Source organism: Glycine soja, chromosome 7 (genome assembly GCF_004193775.1).
Source record: "Glycine soja cultivar W05 chromosome 7, ASM419377v2, whole genome shotgun sequence".
NCBI lineage: Eukaryota > Viridiplantae > Streptophyta > Magnoliopsida > Fabales > Fabaceae > Glycine > Glycine soja.
The window spans coordinates 40,844,964-40,865,667 of NC_041008.1; the positions used below are offsets into that span (position 1 = coordinate 40,844,964).

At 33.5% G+C, this 20,704-nt stretch overlaps 3 protein-coding genes across 5 annotated transcripts; 2 read left to right on the plus strand and 1 right to left on the minus strand.

Annotated features, from left to right (window-relative positions):
* LOC114419713 (glycine-rich RNA-binding protein 4, mitochondrial) lies at nucleotides 1-2,599 on the plus strand. 2 transcript variants are annotated; one of them, XM_028385476.1, is made up of 4 exons: nucleotides 1-205; nucleotides 286-354; nucleotides 2,188-2,273; nucleotides 2,359-2,599. In XM_028385476.1, the coding sequence occupies exons 1-4, from the start codon at nucleotides 76-78 to the stop codon at nucleotides 2,464-2,466; spliced, it is 393 nt and encodes a 130-aa protein (XP_028241277.1). In that variant the 5' UTR covers nucleotides 1-75; the 3' UTR covers nucleotides 2,467-2,599. The 2 variants fall into 2 exon arrangements, with proteins under 2 accessions (XP_028241277.1, XP_028241276.1); XM_028385475.1 differs by having other exon boundaries at nucleotides 7-205; nucleotides 2,167-2,273.
* Nucleotides 2,600-4,336: 1,737 nt separating this feature from the next.
* On the plus strand, nucleotides 4,337-5,195 carry LOC114419716 (40S ribosomal protein S16-like). The gene has a single exon (XM_028385480.1). It carries the CDS (start codon nucleotides 4,430-4,432, stop codon nucleotides 4,898-4,900), a length of 471 nt encoding a protein of 156 aa, XP_028241281.1. The 5' UTR covers nucleotides 4,337-4,429; the 3' UTR covers nucleotides 4,901-5,195.
* Nucleotides 5,196-6,923: 1,728 nt separating this feature from the next.
* Nucleotides 6,924-12,133, minus strand: LOC114419715 (filament-like plant protein 7). Of its 2 annotated transcripts, none has more exons than XM_028385478.1 (6): nucleotides 11,945-12,133; nucleotides 10,939-11,048; nucleotides 10,617-10,764; nucleotides 8,009-10,262; nucleotides 7,834-7,894; nucleotides 6,924-7,638 (listed from the first exon to the last, which is right to left on the minus strand). In XM_028385478.1, the coding sequence occupies exons 2-6, from the start codon at nucleotides 11,035-11,037 to the stop codon at nucleotides 7,156-7,158; spliced, it is 3,045 nt and encodes a 1,014-aa protein (XP_028241279.1). In that variant the 5' UTR covers nucleotides 11,038-11,048; nucleotides 11,945-12,133; the 3' UTR covers nucleotides 6,924-7,155. The 2 variants fall into 2 exon arrangements, with proteins under 2 accessions (XP_028241279.1, XP_028241280.1); XM_028385479.1 differs by lacking the exon at nucleotides 11,945-12,133 and adding an exon at nucleotides 11,714-11,866.
* Nucleotides 12,134-20,704: the final 8,571 nt, after the last annotated feature.

The window sequence follows — 20,704 nt, forward strand, 5'->3', positions numbered from 1 at the left end:
TAGGGTGAGTCCAACGCTTGGTGTGAGACAAATAAGAAACACAGACGTGGTTGATTGCTTTGTATATTTGGAAATATGAAGAAGTGCGTGGCGTTTCTTGCCACAACCATTTGGAAAAGGTTCCACGTTTCTCCTCCTCAAACTCAATGCCGATTCTACTGTTCTCCCCCCTCTCATGCTTCCTCCAACAAGCTCTTTGTGGGAGGTCTCTCTCTGTCTCTCTTCCATTTTGCTTCTCCTGTTGTGTCATTCTTCCTTCGTTTATTGACTCTGAGATCGTTTCAGGGTTGTCATGGTCAGTGGACCACAAGTCCCTCAAAGAGGCTTTCTCTTCCTTCGGGGACGTCACTGAAGGTATATATTTTTATTCCATGTGTTCGACGTTATGTCTCTCTCTTCCATTTTCCAAGTGTTGTTACAAAAAAATTGGGACAAATGCTTGTCTAAGAAGCGTGATTCTTGTAACATATCAAATTTAATACTCTTCTTGATTAGGTGTCATTATATTATTAAGCTTTTAAATTGTGCCTTGCCTTGTTTGTTTGCATAATATGCCCCTTTGCTTTGATGGTAGTAGACTAGTAATATTTTAAACCTACCAGAGTGGAGCCAACACTTTATATGAATGTAGTTTGTAGAAATTTGATCTTATCTAAGAATTAAGGGCAAATTCTTCCTATAGTTTGAACGAATTATGTAAATTAAAACATGTGATATAATTTTGAAGCTAGACAGCTAACCACCTTTTAGTAGAGATTAGTTTTGATATTGTGTTTGATGTAAAACTTTGATGGCTTAATTAGCTGAAAGATGTTTGTTCTATATTTACAATGTGATGCTCAATCGACAATGGATTTAACTTAAAAATATCAGTAGATCAGGATTGTAGAGAGAATAGTATAGTAGTAAAAAAGAAACACATCAGGATTCATCTACAACTCCTCCTCAATTCATCTCCTATTCCCCCCCCCCCCCCCCCCCCGCAGCTTCCTAAGACCTGCACTTGAGAGTAGTTTTTTGGGTGACTCTCAATCGCCAGTGGAAATCTCCCTCTGCTACTTCGTGTCTGTGATTTACCTTCACTATTAGTGTCGTCGTTATCGTATTTCCCCCATGTCTCTTGATGAGACCTTTCTTCAACATTGCCATTATCGCCACCTACTTCTCACCTGACTTGGTATGCATTGCTAAAACTGTTTTGATGTTGGCCAATTTGTTCTCCTGAGCTGTTACCCCGTAAATACCCCCAACTCTGCCATTTTCTTTGGTGACATTCACCTCCCCCATTTCCTGTGTTGGTCTCCTGAGAGAGCAAATTAATGATTCCTCTCATATCTGGTAGGACCAATTTTGATAAAAATCAGAATCCACACAAACGCAGAAAGGTGAAACAATGATTTGGTAATATAAAAAAGGCTTAATTAAGTTTTTCATACCTAAAATATAGCCCGTGTGTATAAAAAGGCAAAGGAAAGAGAGAACAGAGGATGCATGGAGCAAAACGGTGTGAGCCAAAAATAAAAAGACTGCTAAAGGGTTTGTCAGTGGCATTGCTAACTATTGTTTAATGCTCATTAAGATCTTCTACTGTTATTTATATTAAATTATTATTTCAAACATCTGCACTTCATATATTAGATTAGATTTGATTTGATTAAATTAACAAACACGTTGTGCAACACAAGGAGTGATCACAGAACTTAATGTGTCCAAAATTTGGAATCATCTGTGCTTTAAATACCTGTAAGTGAAACAAAAGAGTCCAATTCAGTGTTGTTTGAACCATGCACATTTGGCAATTCAAATGTCGAAACCTAGGTTTTAAAAAATCACCCATATTTGCAATTGTGGACACTAGGTTTTTGAGCTCTCTACAACGCATTTGTTTGCAACATTGAGGATTGCGACCAAACCAACCACACTTGTGACTGCAATTTAAAACCTTGGTGGAAACCATAACTTATGTTCTGGTTTGGCATTGTGTAATTGAGAGCTTTTAGTTGGCTTTAGTTATTTTGGGCTACACATTGAGGACCACTTGCATTTTTTCCATAGTCTTATTTGTTCCTTTCCATTGATTCACGTCAATTCAATATACAATATAGTTACCCTTGATTCTGTTAATGAGATCATCTGCTCTAAGTTATTTGGATCCTTTTCTTGTAGTGACGATAGTGTATGATAAAGACAGTGGCAGGTCTAGAGGCTTTGGATTTGTCATTTTTTCAAATGAAGATGATGCTAAATGTGCAAAGGATGCAATGGATGGAAAGGTCAGACAAATAATTCCACATTACATCATTGCCCGTAGAAATTCCTTCTGAAGGTGATGTTTTATTTGTGATGTTTTATTTGCAGGCACTGTTGGGTAGACCATTGAGGATAAATTTTGCTCTTGAGAAGGCCCGTGGTGTACCTGTTGTAGTTCCTCGACTTTCAGATATTGGACATGTGAATAGGCACTAAAATTAAGAGAAATGCTATATCCTCCCCAACATCAATCCCCCAAGCATTTAAAGGTTGACGCGTGTCAATTATTTTACCATAAAATATTTATTTAGTTTAATAATTTAAAATTTTGAGTAATTCCGAACTTAAACTTTCTCACCCTTCAGTTCTCACGAAACCCCCTATCCCCACATGCTCTACCCCGATTTCCAATCGAACGAGCGTCGATTGAGAAGCAATTTACTATGATAGATTTACACGAATACACACGCACCACCATTCTCAAAATAACGATATATAAAAAATCTGTTAATCTGTTTTTAATCAGTTTAGATATTCCAAGATTGACATGGTTTACGTGGAAGAAGCAAGGTTGACTCACCCATTGGAGTTGCTCCCTTTGATCCAAAGGTTTAAGAAATATTTTATGGATGAATTAGAAAGTTATGGGATAAATAGATCCAATTGCCATTACTCAGGGAATAGTGATGATCCAACAAAAAAACCAAAAAAAATATTCAATCAAACAATGTAATCAACTACAAAAATTGTTTCAATGGAATCATTTATTCTGATTAGATTAAAAATTAATTCATAGCACAAACAGCAGGAAGATACCTGAGAAGAGAGATTGAAAGCATACATATAGATAGGAGTGTGGGAGAGACTAAGAAATTTGACAAAATTTATCACACAAAATTAAGTTATGGATAGAATAATTTAAGTAGTATAAGAAATTTTATATGAAAATTTATTTAAAAGTTTGATTTCTTATAAGAGATTTTGTATTATTAATCAATTAGATATGCTTAAGCTATTCTATATTGTTGACACGTTGCTTACATAAAGGCAAAATGAGAATTTGAGAAGAGAAAGAAAATAGCACAAAAGATACTTTTTATTCATAAAAAAACTAGTTTAAAAAAATACAAATAATTTTTTATTCTAAACAAAAAAAAAATAGGGGAGTGAAACGGAGCAACCCGTGCATAAATGATTAGTTTTCCTTAAAGAAGTACACCCTTGGGTATCCGTTATCCTTTTGGGATTGTTGTTTAGAATACCATATATCTATTATGAAAATATATTTTCGGAACCATATATCATATTTCCAAAAATATGTTATTCTAGAAAGACATTTTTAGTAGTAACATACTTAGAGATGTTATCAATGCTTATCTTACATCCTGTGTTTGCTAGTCTTATTTTCATCCTATCAATAGTGTTCCTTAAATCATATCTAAAATCTTATTTTTATTCTACTTTATATTATTTTTTAAATCCTAATTTTGAACCCCATCTTCATTATATAAATTTCAATTATCCTTCAAAAACTCTTTTGTGAGTTGTGCATCACCTTTGGTGTAGTATTTGACTATGGACATGATTATACATCCTCCATCAAGGCTTGCTACCAATTTATACTCATAGCACACCTTCTCCAATGTGTCCAACAATACACTACCTTCATCTACTATGTATTGGTACACATAGTTTTCTTTATCTACTATGTCTACCTTTTGGTTGACTGTTCACATATCATATTCCAATTCAATGATTCATAAAAAGGTAGATATATACAATGAATTATAAAAAAGATACCAAGAACAAATATTAAAAAGGATACTAAGGAAATATATTTCTAGAATAGATATATGATATTTCCAAAAGACACTTCCAGAAAGGAAAATGGGTTCCAGGGATGTATTCCTTTAAGTAAAGGATATAATGGAAAGGGGGGGATTGGGGATGTACTTATAAAAAAAATGGATGGTGTATATAGCAATTTCCACTTTTGTCATTTGTTGGCCGGGCCCATGTCACATTATACCATGACACAAGGTCCATTCCACGACCTCCAAAAACCCTGCTATTTATATAAGCTCCCTCTCGCCCCTTCTCCCAACCCCACTTCCCTCACCGCTCCGAATTAGGGTTTTCCAATTCGCAGAGCAACTCAACACAACGAACCAAACCAACAATGTCGCAGCCGCAGCCTCAGTCGCAGCCGCAACACGGGCAAGCGGCGCTGGAGCAGGTGCAGTGCTTCGGTCGCAAGAAGACGGCGGTGGCCGTGACCTACTGCAAGCGCGGGCGCGGCCTCATCAAGATCAACGGCTGCCCCATCGAGCTCGTCGAGCCGGAGATCCTCCGCTTTAAGGCCTTCGAGCCCATCCTCCTGTTGGGAAAGAGCCGCTTCGCCGGCGTCGACATGCGCATCCGCGTCAAGGGCGGCGGCCACACCTCCCAGATCTACGCCATTCGCCAGAGCATCGCCAAGGCGCTCGTCGCGTTCTACCAGAAGTACGTTGATGAACAGAGTAAGAAGGAGATCAAGGACATTCTGGTGAGGTACGATCGTACCTTGCTCGTCGCGGATCCCAGGCGCTGCGAGCCCAAGAAGTTTGGTGGGCGTGGCGCACGTGCGAGGTTCCAGAAGTCTTACCGTTGAAGGAGAATGGTGGTGTTTTTGTGTTTTTTTGTTTTTGGTTCGGTTCATGTTTTATGCTGTGGAAAAAATGAAAACTTTTGTTGGTGGTTTTGGTAGTTTTATAATTTTGATCGTTTTTTTTTATAATGGTTGGATTATGGATTCTTGTTTTGATTCAACTTTTTCTGTTTAGGTAATATGAAGGTACGGATTATTATTGTTATAAATTCTAGTTTGAAATGTTAGGGCATTTTCTTGTGCCTGTTGGAATTGTTCTGGGAATGTTGGAATTAAGCGCGAGTCAACGCTTGTGGAATGGGGAATTCTTATGAGTGTTAGGCCAAATTAACAAACTTAAATATTGGATGTGCCAGTGCATCCTAGGGGCCTAGGGCAATGGATTATAATTGGCTTATGTAGTATGTTTTGCATTACTTTCAAGTGTTCTTTTGATTTAGCTTTGGCGTGGCAATTTGGATCTTTTAGTATGTTGAATTTAGAAAAGTGCTTATTTGGTTCAAATTAAGATTAGTTTTGGTTGGGTTGTGATAGGTGTTTCTGTGATCCTTGTCTTGTAAAAGTTAAAGGATGGAGATATATTTATCAAATTACTTAGTTAGATGATGCCAATCCCATTAATCACACAGGGATGGTTTATTGGTCTTGGCTCAAGTTTAATGAAACATGGTACTTGAATAGAGGTAGCTTAACAGCATTTCACATTTTTTATCAATCAATTGGTTATTATGTTGATGCTCACACATGAAATTTCTGATAATTCAAATATTCTATTTTTATTTTATTTTGTTGGTGGTGGTTTTGGTAGTTTTATAATTTTGGTGCTTTTTTATAACTGTTGGATTGGATGTTGTTTTGATTCATGTTTTAGTATGTTGAATTTAGAAGTGCTTATTTTGCTCAAATTGAAGTTTAGTTTCGATTGGGTTGTGATAGGTGTTTCTGTGACCCTTGTCCTGTAAAAGTTGAAGGATGGAGATACGTTTATCGATATGCTAATCCCATTAGTGGTACAAATGAATGGGGGGTACTATAGTAGAGGTATCTTAATAACTTTTAACATTTTATCAATCAGACGTTTCTACTATAATATTATATTATGTTTATGCTCATATATGAAATTTCTGATTGCAGACAACTTATTCAATCCAATAATAAAAATGTGTAATTTAAATTTTACACTTTACTTTAAAATAAAGTGTGGTATAGTAAGTTTTTTTTTTTTTTTTTTGCAGATTTAATATTGCAAAATTTTAATTCATAATATAATTTATACATTTTTATGTATTTAAAACCGTACAAAAAATGCAAGAGTAAATAAATGTGCTTGAGGTTATAAATAGTCGCATAAGAGCTAATGGTCTTGTAAAATAACTTTCGCAACTTATACTCTGGCCTCATGGCCCTCTTTTATTTTCTTCTTCTTCCAAAGGAATAGAGTAGGATGGAAGAGCATTCTCAATAGTCAATTCCACGAAACAGCGCACAAATAATATTAGAACTGCAAAATCCCACTTTGAAAGGAACAAGCAAAATGCATCATGATATGTGCTAAAGGTAGACATTTTTAGATTAAAATAAACTCGAGTTTGTTTTTCTTCTGAAATACAACTTCTCTTTTGTTTTCATCTTTCGAAATTTTAGTATCGTAGTCATCAAATTAGACATGGATACCTTGGATACTTATTTTTCGGTTGAATTTGTCATGAATTGGAGGGTTAAGACTTATTTTTTAATAAATTTTAATTCATTATTTGTTTTTGGTGAACTACTTTCGGAATGAGTAAAGTCACAAGAACGAGAATAGATAAGTTACTACTTTTGACATGTTAAAGGCTTTTTCATTTCCTCATCATATTAATGATTTGGTCGTTTGACATATATAAACTAGTCAGACACTCAGACTTGTTTGATTGTGGGTTTTTTTCCTCAGACTTTTTTTTTTATAAACTCCGCAGAAATTATTTATAAGCTATTTTTAAAAAGTTATAATAATTATTTCAGTGTTTTTTTTTAAAACAGATGATTAAAACAAATGCAAACAAACCATTCATAAATCAGCACAGCTTAATCTCAAATGCCAATGAAGCAATGAACTTATTTACACCAGCTATATTTACAACACCAAACCTCTAATCTCACTGTCTTAACTCCGAACTTCAACCATCTCCAATAAAAGAAACCATTGCCAACCAATAAAAGATAAAAACATGTTACACCAGAAGCATGTTTAACATTCTCTGCAAGATCATTCTTATTCATGCTTTGGCTAATAACTTAGTTCCCTTACCCCTTCCTTTCTTTCGTCTTGACAGCAGCTTCCTCAGAAAACCAAAGCCTACTTGCTTTTTACCTGGTACAATTGCCAAAGAGCCCGCGGTTTTGCTTCTATCATGTTGCTCTGAATTGAGACTTTTGGGACTTTGGAGAGATTTTTCGGTTTCAGATTGAAGAAGGGGTGGTCTCTGCACATCTTTATCACTTTTAGTTTCTTCAGTTTGGACAGACTTATGCATCCCTCCTTTAGCTTCATCCTCGGCTTGCATTTGATTGCGTAGAGAGGATCGTTTGATCAAGTTCTTCTTCTGGGTTGGATTGGCCATAGTATTAGTTGTAGAGACAAATTTGTCAAAGAGTGCTACTTCACTAGATGAAGCAAGTGCCTTGAGTTGTTTCCCAAGGTTTAGGATGGTTTCTTGGCACTCTGCCAACTTCGATGAAGCTGTTGTGATCTCCCAGCCCTGAACATTATATATATATTTTTGTTTAATTAAGATTCATTTAAATGTTAACTTCAAAAGAAAATTTAAGTACAATTGATTAATGGTAATGCAAAAAATATATACAGAAAGACTTACCAAAGTCAACGATAATAGTTTAAGTTATCAAGTGTTATAATCATATATCTCGAATTAAATAGGATGTGAACTACTTACAGTTTGATATATCTTTTCTACATCGTATTTGCCATATGTTGGAGATTCGTTCTTTGCAATGCTGTAAAGATTTTTTCATGTTCTCGAAATCAGATTCATTACGCATGGCAAAAGAAAATTGCAGTAAGAATAGAAAGTAGAAACCATAAAAGGGAAAGAAAAAAAAAATCATTACCTTTCCAGCTGGAGTTGAAGTTCTAGACATGTTGCTTCTAAATCCTCACAGGAGTTCTTTTTATCCTCTAATTCAACTTCTAAGGACGAAAACTTTTGAAAGATGTCATTTAATTTGGCCTGAGCTATTGTAAGCTGTGTATCAAGATCTTCATTTATGATCTTCTGTTTCTCAATCTGATCTTCCAGTGTTGCTTTGGATTCTTTCAGTGTCTCTATTTCTGATTCTAAACCTCTGATGTTATTTTGTGCTTCTTGACATTGTTTTGTCAAGTTCTGACTCTCATCAGTTACTGACAGCAGCTTTTCTTCCAAGTCTTTCTTCGCAGTTTTTGTGCTCCTCAAATCATATTTTACTTTTCTAATTTCTTCAAGGAGATCACCCTGATCATTCTTTGTGTTGAAGAGCTCACACTGATCATCAGGATATGCAAATGAAGGTGAGCGAGAAGACTGTTTATCTTCAATATCTACTTTGTTTTCATTTTTTGACAAATGACTGCTAAAATGCTTCTTGATCTTATCCCTTGCAATGGCAGCATTTGTGGAGGTCGCACAGTTATTAATGCTCCAGTCCAAAGCAAATGCCAATTCCTTGATAAAATTTTCAAAATCAGCTCTCCCTGTTAACAAATCTTTGCAGGTGTGAACAAGTTGGTGCAGGAGAGGATTTAAGTCTGAAACCTTCCATTGTAAAACATGAACAAAATAGTCTTTGGGTGTTGGTGATTGGGATATGTCTGAATGCTTATTCTCCTCCAAGCAATCTGGACAATTGTTGCACATAAATGACTTTGGAGCAATTCCTTCAATGAGGTTGATAATTCTGTGGACTGACTTTCTCAAATTTGAATTGAAGTGTTGCTTGCTTTCTGCTTCTGTATCAGATTTACAAGCAGTTGGGTGGTCTACGCAATCCAAAGCAATTTTTATGTCATCAAAGAGTTCGGGAAGACTTCGTCTTGATATGCGTTTCTCCTCCAAGATTGCATTCAAAACAATCTGAAGCCAGTCAAATGAATTTTCTGTTGTTGTATGTTTGAATTGGATCTCCTGTTTCCTCTCACTAATGCCAAGATGATCTTGTTCAACTGGCACTAGCTCCCTACCACTTACATCAGAGATGTATCCTCTTTTAGGTGTATCAATAGAAACTATAGCTCGTTTTTCCATCTCGACAAAGTCATCCATGAAACTCATGTCTGAAACTTCAGTGTCTCTACAGCTTTTATGAATTTTAGCCTCTGAAGTTCTTAAATGCTCAAGTTCTGACATAAGAGCATTAGCCCAGGATCCAGAAGAGATAGCCTCATCGTCACTATAAATGTCATAATTTGATATCAGAGGAAGTTCATTTGACATGGGATAACACCTAGCTAGCTCCATAGACTTCTGATTTTCGGATATCTTTCTAAGCAGAATCTCAGCCTGTGATAATCTGGAAGCTGTTTCAGCATACTTAAGTCTTGAAGATTCTAGTTCAGAGTTTTTCGTGGTTAAAATTCTTTTGAGAGCCTTGTTCTCCTCGTCCAGATCTTGCAAGCGTTTGATCATTAAGCTGAAACTTTTCTCAGACACATTAGTAGGTTTTCCAACATCATTTTTTTTGTAGATCAATTCTCTGGAAGGATTTGACTTTCTTCTTCTCACCATTCCAACTTCATTCTTCATATTCTCGGAACCAGCAGAACCAGGTGAGCTTTTTTGTAGCAAAAGATGCAGTCTCTGACACTCGGCCTCTAACTTTGAGGCTTTCTGAGAACATTCAAGGTACTGTTTATGTGAGACATCAGCATACTGACGGCTATAGTCCATTTCCTCCTTCCGGATCTCAAGTTCCTTCTCCAGCACATGAAACTCATATCTTAGTAAAGAATTTTCCTTTTCTGTGGTGTCTAGTCTAGCCATCAATGTACTAAACTCAGCATCTGCTTCTTGTTTACATTTAACCAGTTCCCCAATTGATTTCTCTTTGGTTAGCAATGCACTAGCAAGATGAGTATTCTCAGCAGTTAAGTCATCTAGCATTTTACTTGTTTCCCTCAACTTCTCTTCCAATTCTTTCTGAATCTTTTCATGCTCTATTGATATCTTTGCAATGGCACCACTCAACTTTTGCTCTTGTTCGTCTTGAACCCCACTTGGTGGCTGCAAAGGTTCCTCCAATGTTGCATCTGCAGGAGTAACAGTCTCAGCAGATGCTTTTTCATGTAAGTCTTCAACAGATTCTACTTCCTGTTTTGTCTTGCCATTGCCTAAATTTTTATCAGAAATTTAGTAAGATCAGAACCAAATTGTATGTTTGAGCAGAAAACATGTATTGAAAGAGAAAATAGGAGTGCTAGCAACACACTCTCTATTGCACTCCTTCTAGCACACTCTATTATTGATTAAAATTTATTAAGAACTACAAAATCATGAGTGAAACTTATAAAAAAAAAATGTGAGACCCACAAAAATTTGTGATTTCCAATGAATATATGCAAATAATAAGGAGTGTGTTTAAAAAGCACATGTTAGAGAGTTGTTACTAGCATTTTTCAGAAAGGAATCATCAAAGAAGAATCATAATAGTGGAAAAGTTGAAGGGAAATGTGACAGTAAGATACCTCTAATTTCCTGTTGGGACTTTTGGGCATCTTTTTCTAAAGAGTCATCTCCAGAATGGGAATCAAGGAGGACTGTTGCCAACTTCTCATTTAGACTTTTTGATGATCTTTCCAATCCAGTTTCTTTATTTGTTGGAAGTTTGTGTGCCTGAAAAAATATAGTACGGTCAATATTATAATCAAATCGAGCATTTCTTCTAAGAATTCAGTTCTAGTATTTGCTAGATTTTTATATATTAACACTTTGGCAAAACAAGAGTAGATAACCAAATGAGGAAACAAACAGCAACATAAAAATGAGTAAGTTAAAGTTTTTGAGTACCTCTTCTTCAATGGATTTAGAAGGACAGGCAACTTTGTCAACTGCAAGGATTCTTTTCTCCATAGATTTTTTCCTCCAAAGCCATGGCTTGTGGTTCATGATTTCAGGTACTATTCAAGAACCAAGAGAGAAATTTAGAAAACTTCCTGCTATTGCACGATAACTATAAAGAGAATTTCTTTTCCTTACATTATTTCTCTATTTGGTCCTAAAGAATTTCAGTGCAACATAAAAAAACAAAAGACTAAACTAAAATATTCATGAAGTATGGGTTCGGTAACATAATGACGCATTTTAGGGTCCATTCCACCCATTTATAATTTGAAGATAAGACACCCCACTATCTATTAATCAATAGTTTTACTGAAGCATTTTGCCTGCTCATCCTTTATGGAAACTAGCTTTTTGGTTAAAATTCAAACTTAGCTAACAATGCTGAACTATCAAACATGGACAAAGAATCATGAGAATGTAAATACCGCAACATAAACATGGAAACAGAAAAATCCTAAAACTCTACGCAAGGGGGAGCATGAATAATTGAATTAACTATAGTTGGCTATAAATGCATACTCATTTTCATCCTTTAATTCTCAAATTCCAGAGACAACGTTATATACATGAATAATTGAATTAACTATAGTTTGCTACATTGATTAGTATGTTGCATTTCAAGTGAAACACAGCATTTTAGATTTCATACCTTCTATAGCTTATAATCACCCATATGAAAAAAAAAAAAATTAAAATATGCCTTATGCTTAAGAAGTATCACATGATTCATGTAGCTGACGAACTGTCTAACACAGAAAAACGCTGCATTAAGACTCTATCTTTCTCAATCCCCTGCATCCTTCACTATCAGATACTCAAATGAACCATCGAGAACCACCAAAAAATATATCAAGATAGTGACAAGAAATGAAGTGGAAGTAAAGAAAAAGGTAGAAAGACAAGTACACAAATGAGAGGAGTTGCGATTGAAAATTGCTACAACAGCTCATACCTGACAGAAATGTAGCACAAGCAAGACTTAAAAATGCATTGTTTGTAAGGTTACTACTGGCCTTAAAACTTCAACTAGCCACCAATGGAGCTTGAAGGTGAAAGTAAAATAATAGGCAGATAATAAGTTATCAGAAAAACACCCAACGGGTATGTCAGAGGATGCTCACCCTCTCCACCGACAGCTACGAATCCTTGTCTGAAGGTGTATATATTATTGGCATTATCTTATTAAAAAGTTTCACGTATGACATGATGTTACCAAAAGGTTAAAAATGAAAAAATAAAAAGAAGCCCCACATTCACATTCACATATTTTTTTTATATAGATTACATATATATTTTTTTTACCGAAAACAATTTTGCTCCAATTAGGTAGGATTCAAAATATATAACAAAGTTACATATTAAAGTTTCAATCTCAAAATTTCTAATTAAATTGAAATAATTAACTCCGCCTTAGTTAATCCACGTGTTCTGTGTTAGAATCACAATATCACTCATGAATGTATGATGGAGTGAAAGTGAAGTAACAGTAACGAAAAGGAGAAGTCATAAAATTGACCACAAGCGGTAGAGGAGGGTCATAAAAGACATGGCATGAGTATAGGTAAGGAGAAAAGACTAAAAAGAGAGCAGTCCCGCAACACATTGAATGTTGTAGCTATCTGTTAAATGTTGTCGAGGTTCGGATGAAATAATGAAACTAATATACCTAGATACCACATGTCCAAGATATTCTTGTACCATACCACAAATAACCAATTTATTTATATTTGTCCGTGTACTCGACAACAATTGGAAATATATTTTGTACAGTGTAACTTTTTGTTTCCTAGACAGGTTTATGTTTTAGATGATAATTAAAAAAATTACATTGACAATGAATCAAACACACCACGCACAAAATATCATATGCTAATAATAGTAAACAAATGCTAGGCTCTAGGATTGTCAACATCAATATATTTCATGTCTAAAAGAAATTAAACTGTTAGTATATATCTTAAATTAAGCCTACACTAACAACATATGAAGTATGATACTAATTATAAAGTATGATCCTAATTACAAGTATGATGATATAATGATATATCTATTTTTATATTAGCAAGACTATCTATTAATATTTACTGAATCATATATACTACTAATGTGAAACTGTAATGTTTACAATAATAATTTTTTAAAATAAAAATTATTAAAATAAAAATAATATTAAAGCATGAGTATATATATATAATGTTTTTTTTTAGTGAAACTAAGTTTGGGTTACAAAATATCTGCATAGTTAATATAAAGGAAAGAGTTTAATAGGCATAAATTGTCATTGTAAAAGGTTTCATACTATTAATTAATTAAAATTATTTTTAATATAATTTTTAAGATAATTATTATAAAACTCAATAAAATTATATATGTATTATTATTATAGAATGGGTTGAAAAAATGTATTAAAGATTGTGCTCTCATAGTTCTTTAAATTTATACAAGGAACTCTTGTGCAATAAGTGAAGTTTCAAAGAGTCAAATCAAGAGTGTCAAAATGGAGAATACTATGGAAACAGCCTCCATGATATGCGGGGTCAGAAGAAATGTGAATTTATCATAGCATCATATTATACCCTCTATAAATGATGATGTCTGGTGTGCTTGTCTTCTGTTGGTTGCTACTTGCTACAGGATGCTGAGTGTCAAAATTAGTTAAGTTGGGGAAGGAGAATAGCAAAGAAAACGAGTATATATATTTCTATTTTTAAATTAGTTTTTAATTTTTTTAAAAATAAATAAAATAAAATAATAGATTATCATAAAAATGTTATAATTTTTTTGTTCATTTTATAAATACTACTATAGCTTTTTAATTAAAAAAATCCCTTTTTCTCTCCAACATTCCATCTTCCCATACTCAAGGGTTTCCTTTCTTATTGTTTGAACAAAAAGAAAATCCCTTTTTGTCAGAAATTAAACTTACCTGCACATGTTAAAATATCCACAGCTGACACATGCTTCAGAATACCATGTCTACGACTTGCATGAGAATACTTTCTAAAATTAAATCGAAACAAGAATATCAAAATCAAACCTTTAATCATGAAAGATCTAAGAGAATAATATTGATGATTTTTATGAAAGCTTTTTTTCTTTTCCTTTAGTTTATGAATGAGGCCCATGGCCAACGGAGCACATTCACTCGCTTCAACAATAAGTAAAACAAAAAATAAGAAAAAGGGGCAGAACAAACTATTGTACCCAATTAGACGTTATTTGAGTTGATAATGGAACCAGCCATTTCTTGTTTCTCAGTTGTAAATCTATAAACTTATGGTAGAATAATTAATTAAACGCTTTCAATTATTGTTTTACTGGTTATTAAGTCATACTTAAATATTTTATAGCGTTGATTTTTTTTTCTAACGTTAAGTTACTTTGGCAGATTGCCCCACATTACCTTCCAATATATCAGCTTTAATAAAAGTGAAGACCATAAGCAATGATACTTTTGACTTTGAAAATCATGAAATGCATACTTTATCACAAAGGGTTTTTGTCTATCATTTTCCTCATAAAAGGAAATTATGGTATATAGGAACTGGGTGTTAATCCCCAAACGATGAGTTGGTTTACCACAGGTGGGGCTGCATGGTTTGATGGTCTAGATTGCTTGTTCAGATGCTGGTGCATTCTTATAGCTGCGCAAGACATTCAGAAATGTAGATGAGAATGAGATTAAAAGGTAGTTCACCAACGTAGCTGTATGGTGTATTAGACTAGGTATAAGATTGGCTAATATGGACACAATAGAACAAAAATGATTTTTTAGATCAGTTGTTTTTAACATTTTAGATCGATTTTGTTTGAGGATATAAAATTAGTTGATATAAAATTTGACACACTTTTCATATACAAGAGTTGGATATATAACTGATTGAGAAAGTGAACTTTCTAGATTAATCGTGACTACAACCGACAGAGAAAATTTATTAAAAAAAATGCAACTACAATTCTCATTTTTTTTAATAACAATTCTCATTTCTTTCTTGATATATAATCCAATCCAACGCAGTAAAAAAATAATTTAATTGTAACATATAATACATTTGGTGCATTAAAAGAAAATGCAATATAATTCATTACCATCAATAACTAAAAATAACCACAATATATTACATCGGTAAAAGAAAAACTACATTCTATTATAAGTAGCTTTCATTCCCTCTTTTTTCACGTGTGATCATAAACCTTCTACTCGGATTACATTCGTTTATGCCAAAATTATCCGTTATGAATATCACACCCATCACACAATTTCACTCAAATCTTTGCTACTTTGTTAGACATCTTTTCTTTCTATTTTTATTAGTTATCAAACTTTTCTTTCTCTCATCATACACAATTTATTCTCACTTCGTTAAAGGAAGGTATAACCATTTTTCTGGTTGTGTGCAGTCCTGATCGTAAAAAAATATCCTAGTGTACATGTGTAGGTCTGGTGTAAATCAAATTATGATTTGATTGTAGGAATCACAATTTGGCTGCAAATTTGCTCGTCGTGCCTTTCCCGTTCACTGAGGACATCTCTGCCTAACCTGAAAACATCAACGTACTCCTAGCGGTGTTTGTTTCAAGTCATACAAATTTATTCCCAGGAATAGGAGTTGGGAATATATCATTCCCATGTTTTTTTTTTTTGTTACAAGGAGAAAAACAAAAAAAGCAGAAAACAACAAAACAACTACAGACGAGGGAACGAGGTCCCCAATGCATCAACCAGCAACAAGCTCCTCAAACCTGCCACATCAACATCCAAAATAACAAGAGCATCCTTCGATGAAGGATATGATCAATCTTGGCAAGGAAATCAACACACGAGTTTCCTTCTCACAAAACATGGATAATATTGCAACTCCAATCCTTCTCCACGAAGCTCTTAATAGTAACTAACTCAGAGAAGCATATACCTGTTGTGGGTGGGGGTCAATGACATTATTCACCAACTGAAGGGTGTGAAGAGAGTCTGTTTCGCACGTTAACTCCCTTATACCCAGATCCAAACATATTTCCAACCCTTGTCTTAATGCGTAAATCTCTGTATGCAGGTTGTCAGACCAACCAATATTACCATAGAATCCTTTCAAGAATTGTCCCTCAATGTTACCAACAAGGCCTCCAAACCCAGCTTGCCCTAGGTTCTGTAAAGAACTACCTTGAAGCCCAATTCACTCGGTCAGAATGGTAGAGACTGAATTGGGCTTGTTGGGGGATGCATAAGCTTGGATGATACTCTTCTTGGGAGAAAATTTTCGTAAGGAGAGTCCACTCTAAGTCAATGACTTCCTCAAAGACAGTTCGGTTTCTCGAGCACCAAACCACCCAAAAAATAATCAAGACCATGTATCCTCTCTCTGCCGCAACATCATATAACCAAATGCTTCAATTCTCAGAAGCTGCAGGAGGTTAAGACATGACCAACCCCAACTTAATTACTCCAAAGCCTGGGCACTCGAGGGCAAAGTAAGAGACAATGCCAAATAGATTCATCTTCAAGGTGGCAAACCGGGCACCTAGGAACAACATTAATACCACGATGATTCAAAACCCCCCCTCATTGGTAGAGATTTAATTATGACAAAGTTGCCAAGTGAAGAATTGGATATTAGCTGGAAGATTTGTTTTCCAATTCCAATTCCAGTTTCCATGGATAGGAGCTTCAATAAAGGGCACTATCAACGAGTCATAAGCGTTTTTGACAAAATACTTGCCAGTTACATTGTCAGTCCACATCCAAACATTAGGAATAGATTCAGAAAGGGAAGGAACAATTTCTCTTATCTCAAGCTTAATATTATCTGGGATTTAACTGCCATCTATCCAGACATCAGAGGCCATAAGTTGAGTGTCTGCTATGTACACATATAACACTTTTCCACATAAAGGTTCCTTATCCACCCAAGGGGAAAACCAAAAACTGCTATGCCCATCCCCAGCTTTAACCAGAATTTATCTTCTAAGAAAGGAATAACTTTCTTGATGAATCTCCACACTGGTATTCTTACCCAAATACTTCCCCAATCGATCTGTGAAAGGAATTCCGTAGTGCTCACCAATTTATCCTTCCTCATTCTGGCCACTCCCTTAGAAGCATACGCACATAACCTAGAGAGGCTAACTTTAAGTTCTGACATATAAGGCAGAACCTCTCTAAAACTATATGGGCATGCTAGGGTTTGGACTCAGCAAACAAGAGGACGTCATTTGCAAAAAAAGAGGTGAGAGAAGCAAGGGCCCTCTTTCGAAACTTTAACGGGTGAGAGAACTTCCTTATTGATTAATGCACCCAGACGCTCCATAGAAAGAACAAAGAGATATGGAAAGAACCAACAGCTCGGTTTTGCTTCCATTCCTTGGAGGGAAACGACATTAGTCGTGATGTGCATAATGAGGGATACTAGTATATATTATTCCCATGTATGGTAAAAATTATATAAAAAAAATATTTTCAGGAATATATATTACATGTGATTTTTTCTCTCTTTATTTTCACGGAAATAGAAGTTATTTTCTAAAATAACTTTCCACTTTCATTTTATTCTATTTTATTTTTTAATCAAAATAAATTTTAAAATATCACAAGAAATGCTAAGTTGTTACCAAACATGTTGATTGAAATAACATATTTAGTAATAGTATTCTCATGAATCTCATTTCTAGGAGCATAATTTAGTCTATGAAACAAATTAAATGCCCTCCTAAGATGTCGAGAATTGTTTGACCCATCCATGTACTTTCAAACTTTCTACACAAGAACACGGTGATAATCTAATTAGCTTAATAAGACAACTACTAAGTAAATTATCTTTTTAAGTTGTTATGGCGTATTGGTCGCTCAAAATCTTTGATCTCTACCGGACCTAATGAAAAAAATGAAATCATATCTTATAAATTTATTAATAATAATTTTGATGTAATTCATGGTCTATTAAAAATAGAAGGTACTCTAGTCTTCTTTAGTCTGAATCAAGAAATCCTTTAAATATAATTCAAAATAAATCTTATTCTATCAATCATCAAAGTTTAGGATTTAATTCACACTATCATAAGAAGAGAGGTTCATGGACTTCATGATATATATATATATATATATATATATATATATATATATATATATATATATATATATATATATATATATATATATAATTAGAGTCTCAAGATAGAAATAACTATTCAATCTCCTCATTTATTACACTGCTTATCTTGTTCGACGGATAACTAACTTGTTGGTTGGAGTGTCTATGCAACACGCCACTACCGGATATATATCAGGAGCACTCCCACACAGGTACACATAGAGATGCGAAACAAATGATAGAAAAATAATGTTACTTATAAGAAAAAATTGGATTAAATAAAAAGAAAGATAGAAAATATATGATCAAATATAAGATATTGCATCTAAGAATACCAACGATGATGACATGCATATGATGAGATTTAGGTCATCATCTTCTTCATACAATTTAGGTCATTTTTATGAGAAAGAAAAAATCTTACAAAAACCAAACCAAATTCATTAATCTTATCGGTAACTTTTATACTTGTTCCTTAAAGAACCATGTACCACCTTTTATTTGATAGATGAGTGACATAAAGCATTTATTTTACTTGAATTGTCATGATAATCAAGGGTTACTAACGGTAACTTACTCTATTTTATTTTATTTTATAATATTTTTTTAATTCTTATAATTTAACATTTTTTATCCTTATAAATTATGTTTGTTTTGTTTTTAGTTATTAAAATATTTTAAATAATAAAAAACATTATAAGGATAAAAAATAAAAAAATATATAATTTATAAAAATTAAAAATAAATAAATTATAAGAACAAAAATTAAAAAAATGTCAAATTAAAAGGACCAAAAGATATTTTATTTTATTTTTTTAACAGCGTAACTTATTCTATTAAGATCTACCAATTTAAATCTTAAGTCATATGTTATTATTATTATTATTATTATTATTATTATTATTATTATTATTATTATTATTATTATTATTATTATTATTATTCATTTAAATTTAAAAACAGATCCCTTTTTGATATAACTAAGAGGTATTGAGGCTTCCAATTCTATTTGGCATTGAACTAATCCCCTTGTCGGCCCATTTTAGGCTTTTATTTTTTTTTCTACTACAAAATAAGCCTATTTTGGGCTTCTACTTAAAAATAGATACTTTAAATCTAGTGCAGTCAATTTCCCAAATCTCTTTAATAACTCCAAAATAAGATATATGAATTTCAATATTGGATTTTTATATTTTACACTAGAAATATGCATGAATTCAACTATATTGCAACGAGGATCGTGATGAGACAATGAACCAACAAAAAGCTTTTTACTTTAAAATATGGAGTCGTCTTTCATTAGGGAAAACATTTGAAAAAGGAAAAATGCTTGCTGTTACGAATTTGTACGAAGGCTATATAATACCGCAACAATTTGAATTTCGTCAAAGATTTACATTTAATTTTTAAAATTTGATATTTTAACCAGTAATATGTAAACATGTGAGTTCATGTTGGGTTCGTGCACGAAACTTTTATACCAGATGTTTGGAAAAACCCTAATAAATGATCTCAAACCAAAAACTAAACTTAAGAGTCAGCTACATGTAGAAAAAAGCATCTTACGATGTTCGTTATAGAAATTAGAATAAAATATCATTTTACTCCTTTACATTTATACTATTCCCTGCTTTGATCCTTTATGTTTTAAATTTTTTGCTTTGGGCCTTTAAATCTATAATGTTACTTAAAATTGTCCTTCCATCAATTTTACATCAACATTGTTAGTATTTTTTTCTATTTAAAATGATTAAATTTATCATCACAATGTTTAAATTAGTTGTTTTATCATTATAAGTAATTAAAATAATTAATTTAAACTTAGATTAACTATCATAATTTTTTATTTTTTATTTTAAAAAAAATATGATCAAGATTCATCTCTTCCCCAAATAACATATCAGGATCAGTTCATCAAGCTTCATCTATTTCAAAATCTCCTTTGCCTAAGGAGAAGAACAACCCATAACCCATGGAATCAAGAAATCACTAGAAAAAGTTTTTAGCTTTCTCTTCTTTGTTACCCAAATACCTAAACAAGTAAACTGTATTCCCAAACAAATCTTACACTTGAAGAAGGGGAGGGAGAGAAAGTTGAGGACTTGGATGTTGTGATCCTTTCTTTAATTTTCCAGATGTGATGATTTGGAAGTCAATGGAATAGGATGGTGTGGTGGAAGGTGAGGAATGATGTTGACATCAACAAAGACACCGACAACATATGAGTCACTTCAAATGCCCCAAAACCTCCACAGGAGGAATGATCCAATCACGAGTTAGCAATTTGTGATGAAGGCATCAACTCACCATGCAACATGCAACCCCATTAGCTTCACTTGAAATGTGATATACTTCCACTTACCAATACTTTTTGGGGATTTAGATTTAGTGACTTTGTGGAGGTAAAGTTACATGACCATTAGATTAAATTTGCACCACTATAAAAATGAATTTCAACTATCCTGATGATTTTTAAAAAACCTAATTTAAAATAGGGTGATATTTTTGTAAATAATTGAGATTTTTTAATAATGATTTTAAAAAACATCGTTGAAAGAAAGTGTTCAATGAAAAACCGTCTTTCAAAATAAATGCTCCTTTTTTCATTCTCGCTCTCTTTCCTTCTCAGT

What these genes read in the sequence shown, in the direction of transcription:
- LOC114419713 (XM_028385475.1), top strand. Translation starts at nt 76, where the DNA reads ATGAAGAAGTGCGTGGCGTTTCTTGCCACAACCATTTGGAAAAGGTTC. An exon ending in CTTCGGGGACGTCACTGAAG is followed by an intron (nt 355 to 2,166) that starts GTATATATTTTT and finishes CTTTTCTTGTAG; the next exon opens with TGACGATAGTGTATGATAAA. An exon ending in AGGATGCAATGGATGGAAAG is followed by an intron (nt 2,274 to 2,358) that starts GTCAGACAAATA and finishes TTTTATTTGCAG; the next exon opens with GCACTGTTGGGTAGACCATT.
- LOC114419716 (XM_028385480.1), top strand. Translation starts at nt 4,430, where the DNA reads ATGTCGCAGCCGCAGCCTCAGTCGCAGCCGCAACACGGGCAAGCGGCG.
- LOC114419715 (XM_028385478.1), bottom strand. Translation starts at nt 11,037, where the DNA reads ATGAACCACAAGCCATGGCTTTGGAGGAAAAAATCTATGGAGAAAAGA. An exon ending in GTCCCAACAGGAAATTAGAG is followed by an intron (nt 10,263 to 10,616) that starts GTATCTTACTGT and finishes ATAAAAATTTAG; the next exon opens with GCAATGGCAAGACAAAACAG. An exon ending in CTTCAACTCCAGCTGGAAAG is followed by an intron (nt 7,895 to 8,008) that starts GTAATGATTTTT and finishes AAATCTTTACAG; the next exon opens with CATTGCAAAGAACGAATCTC.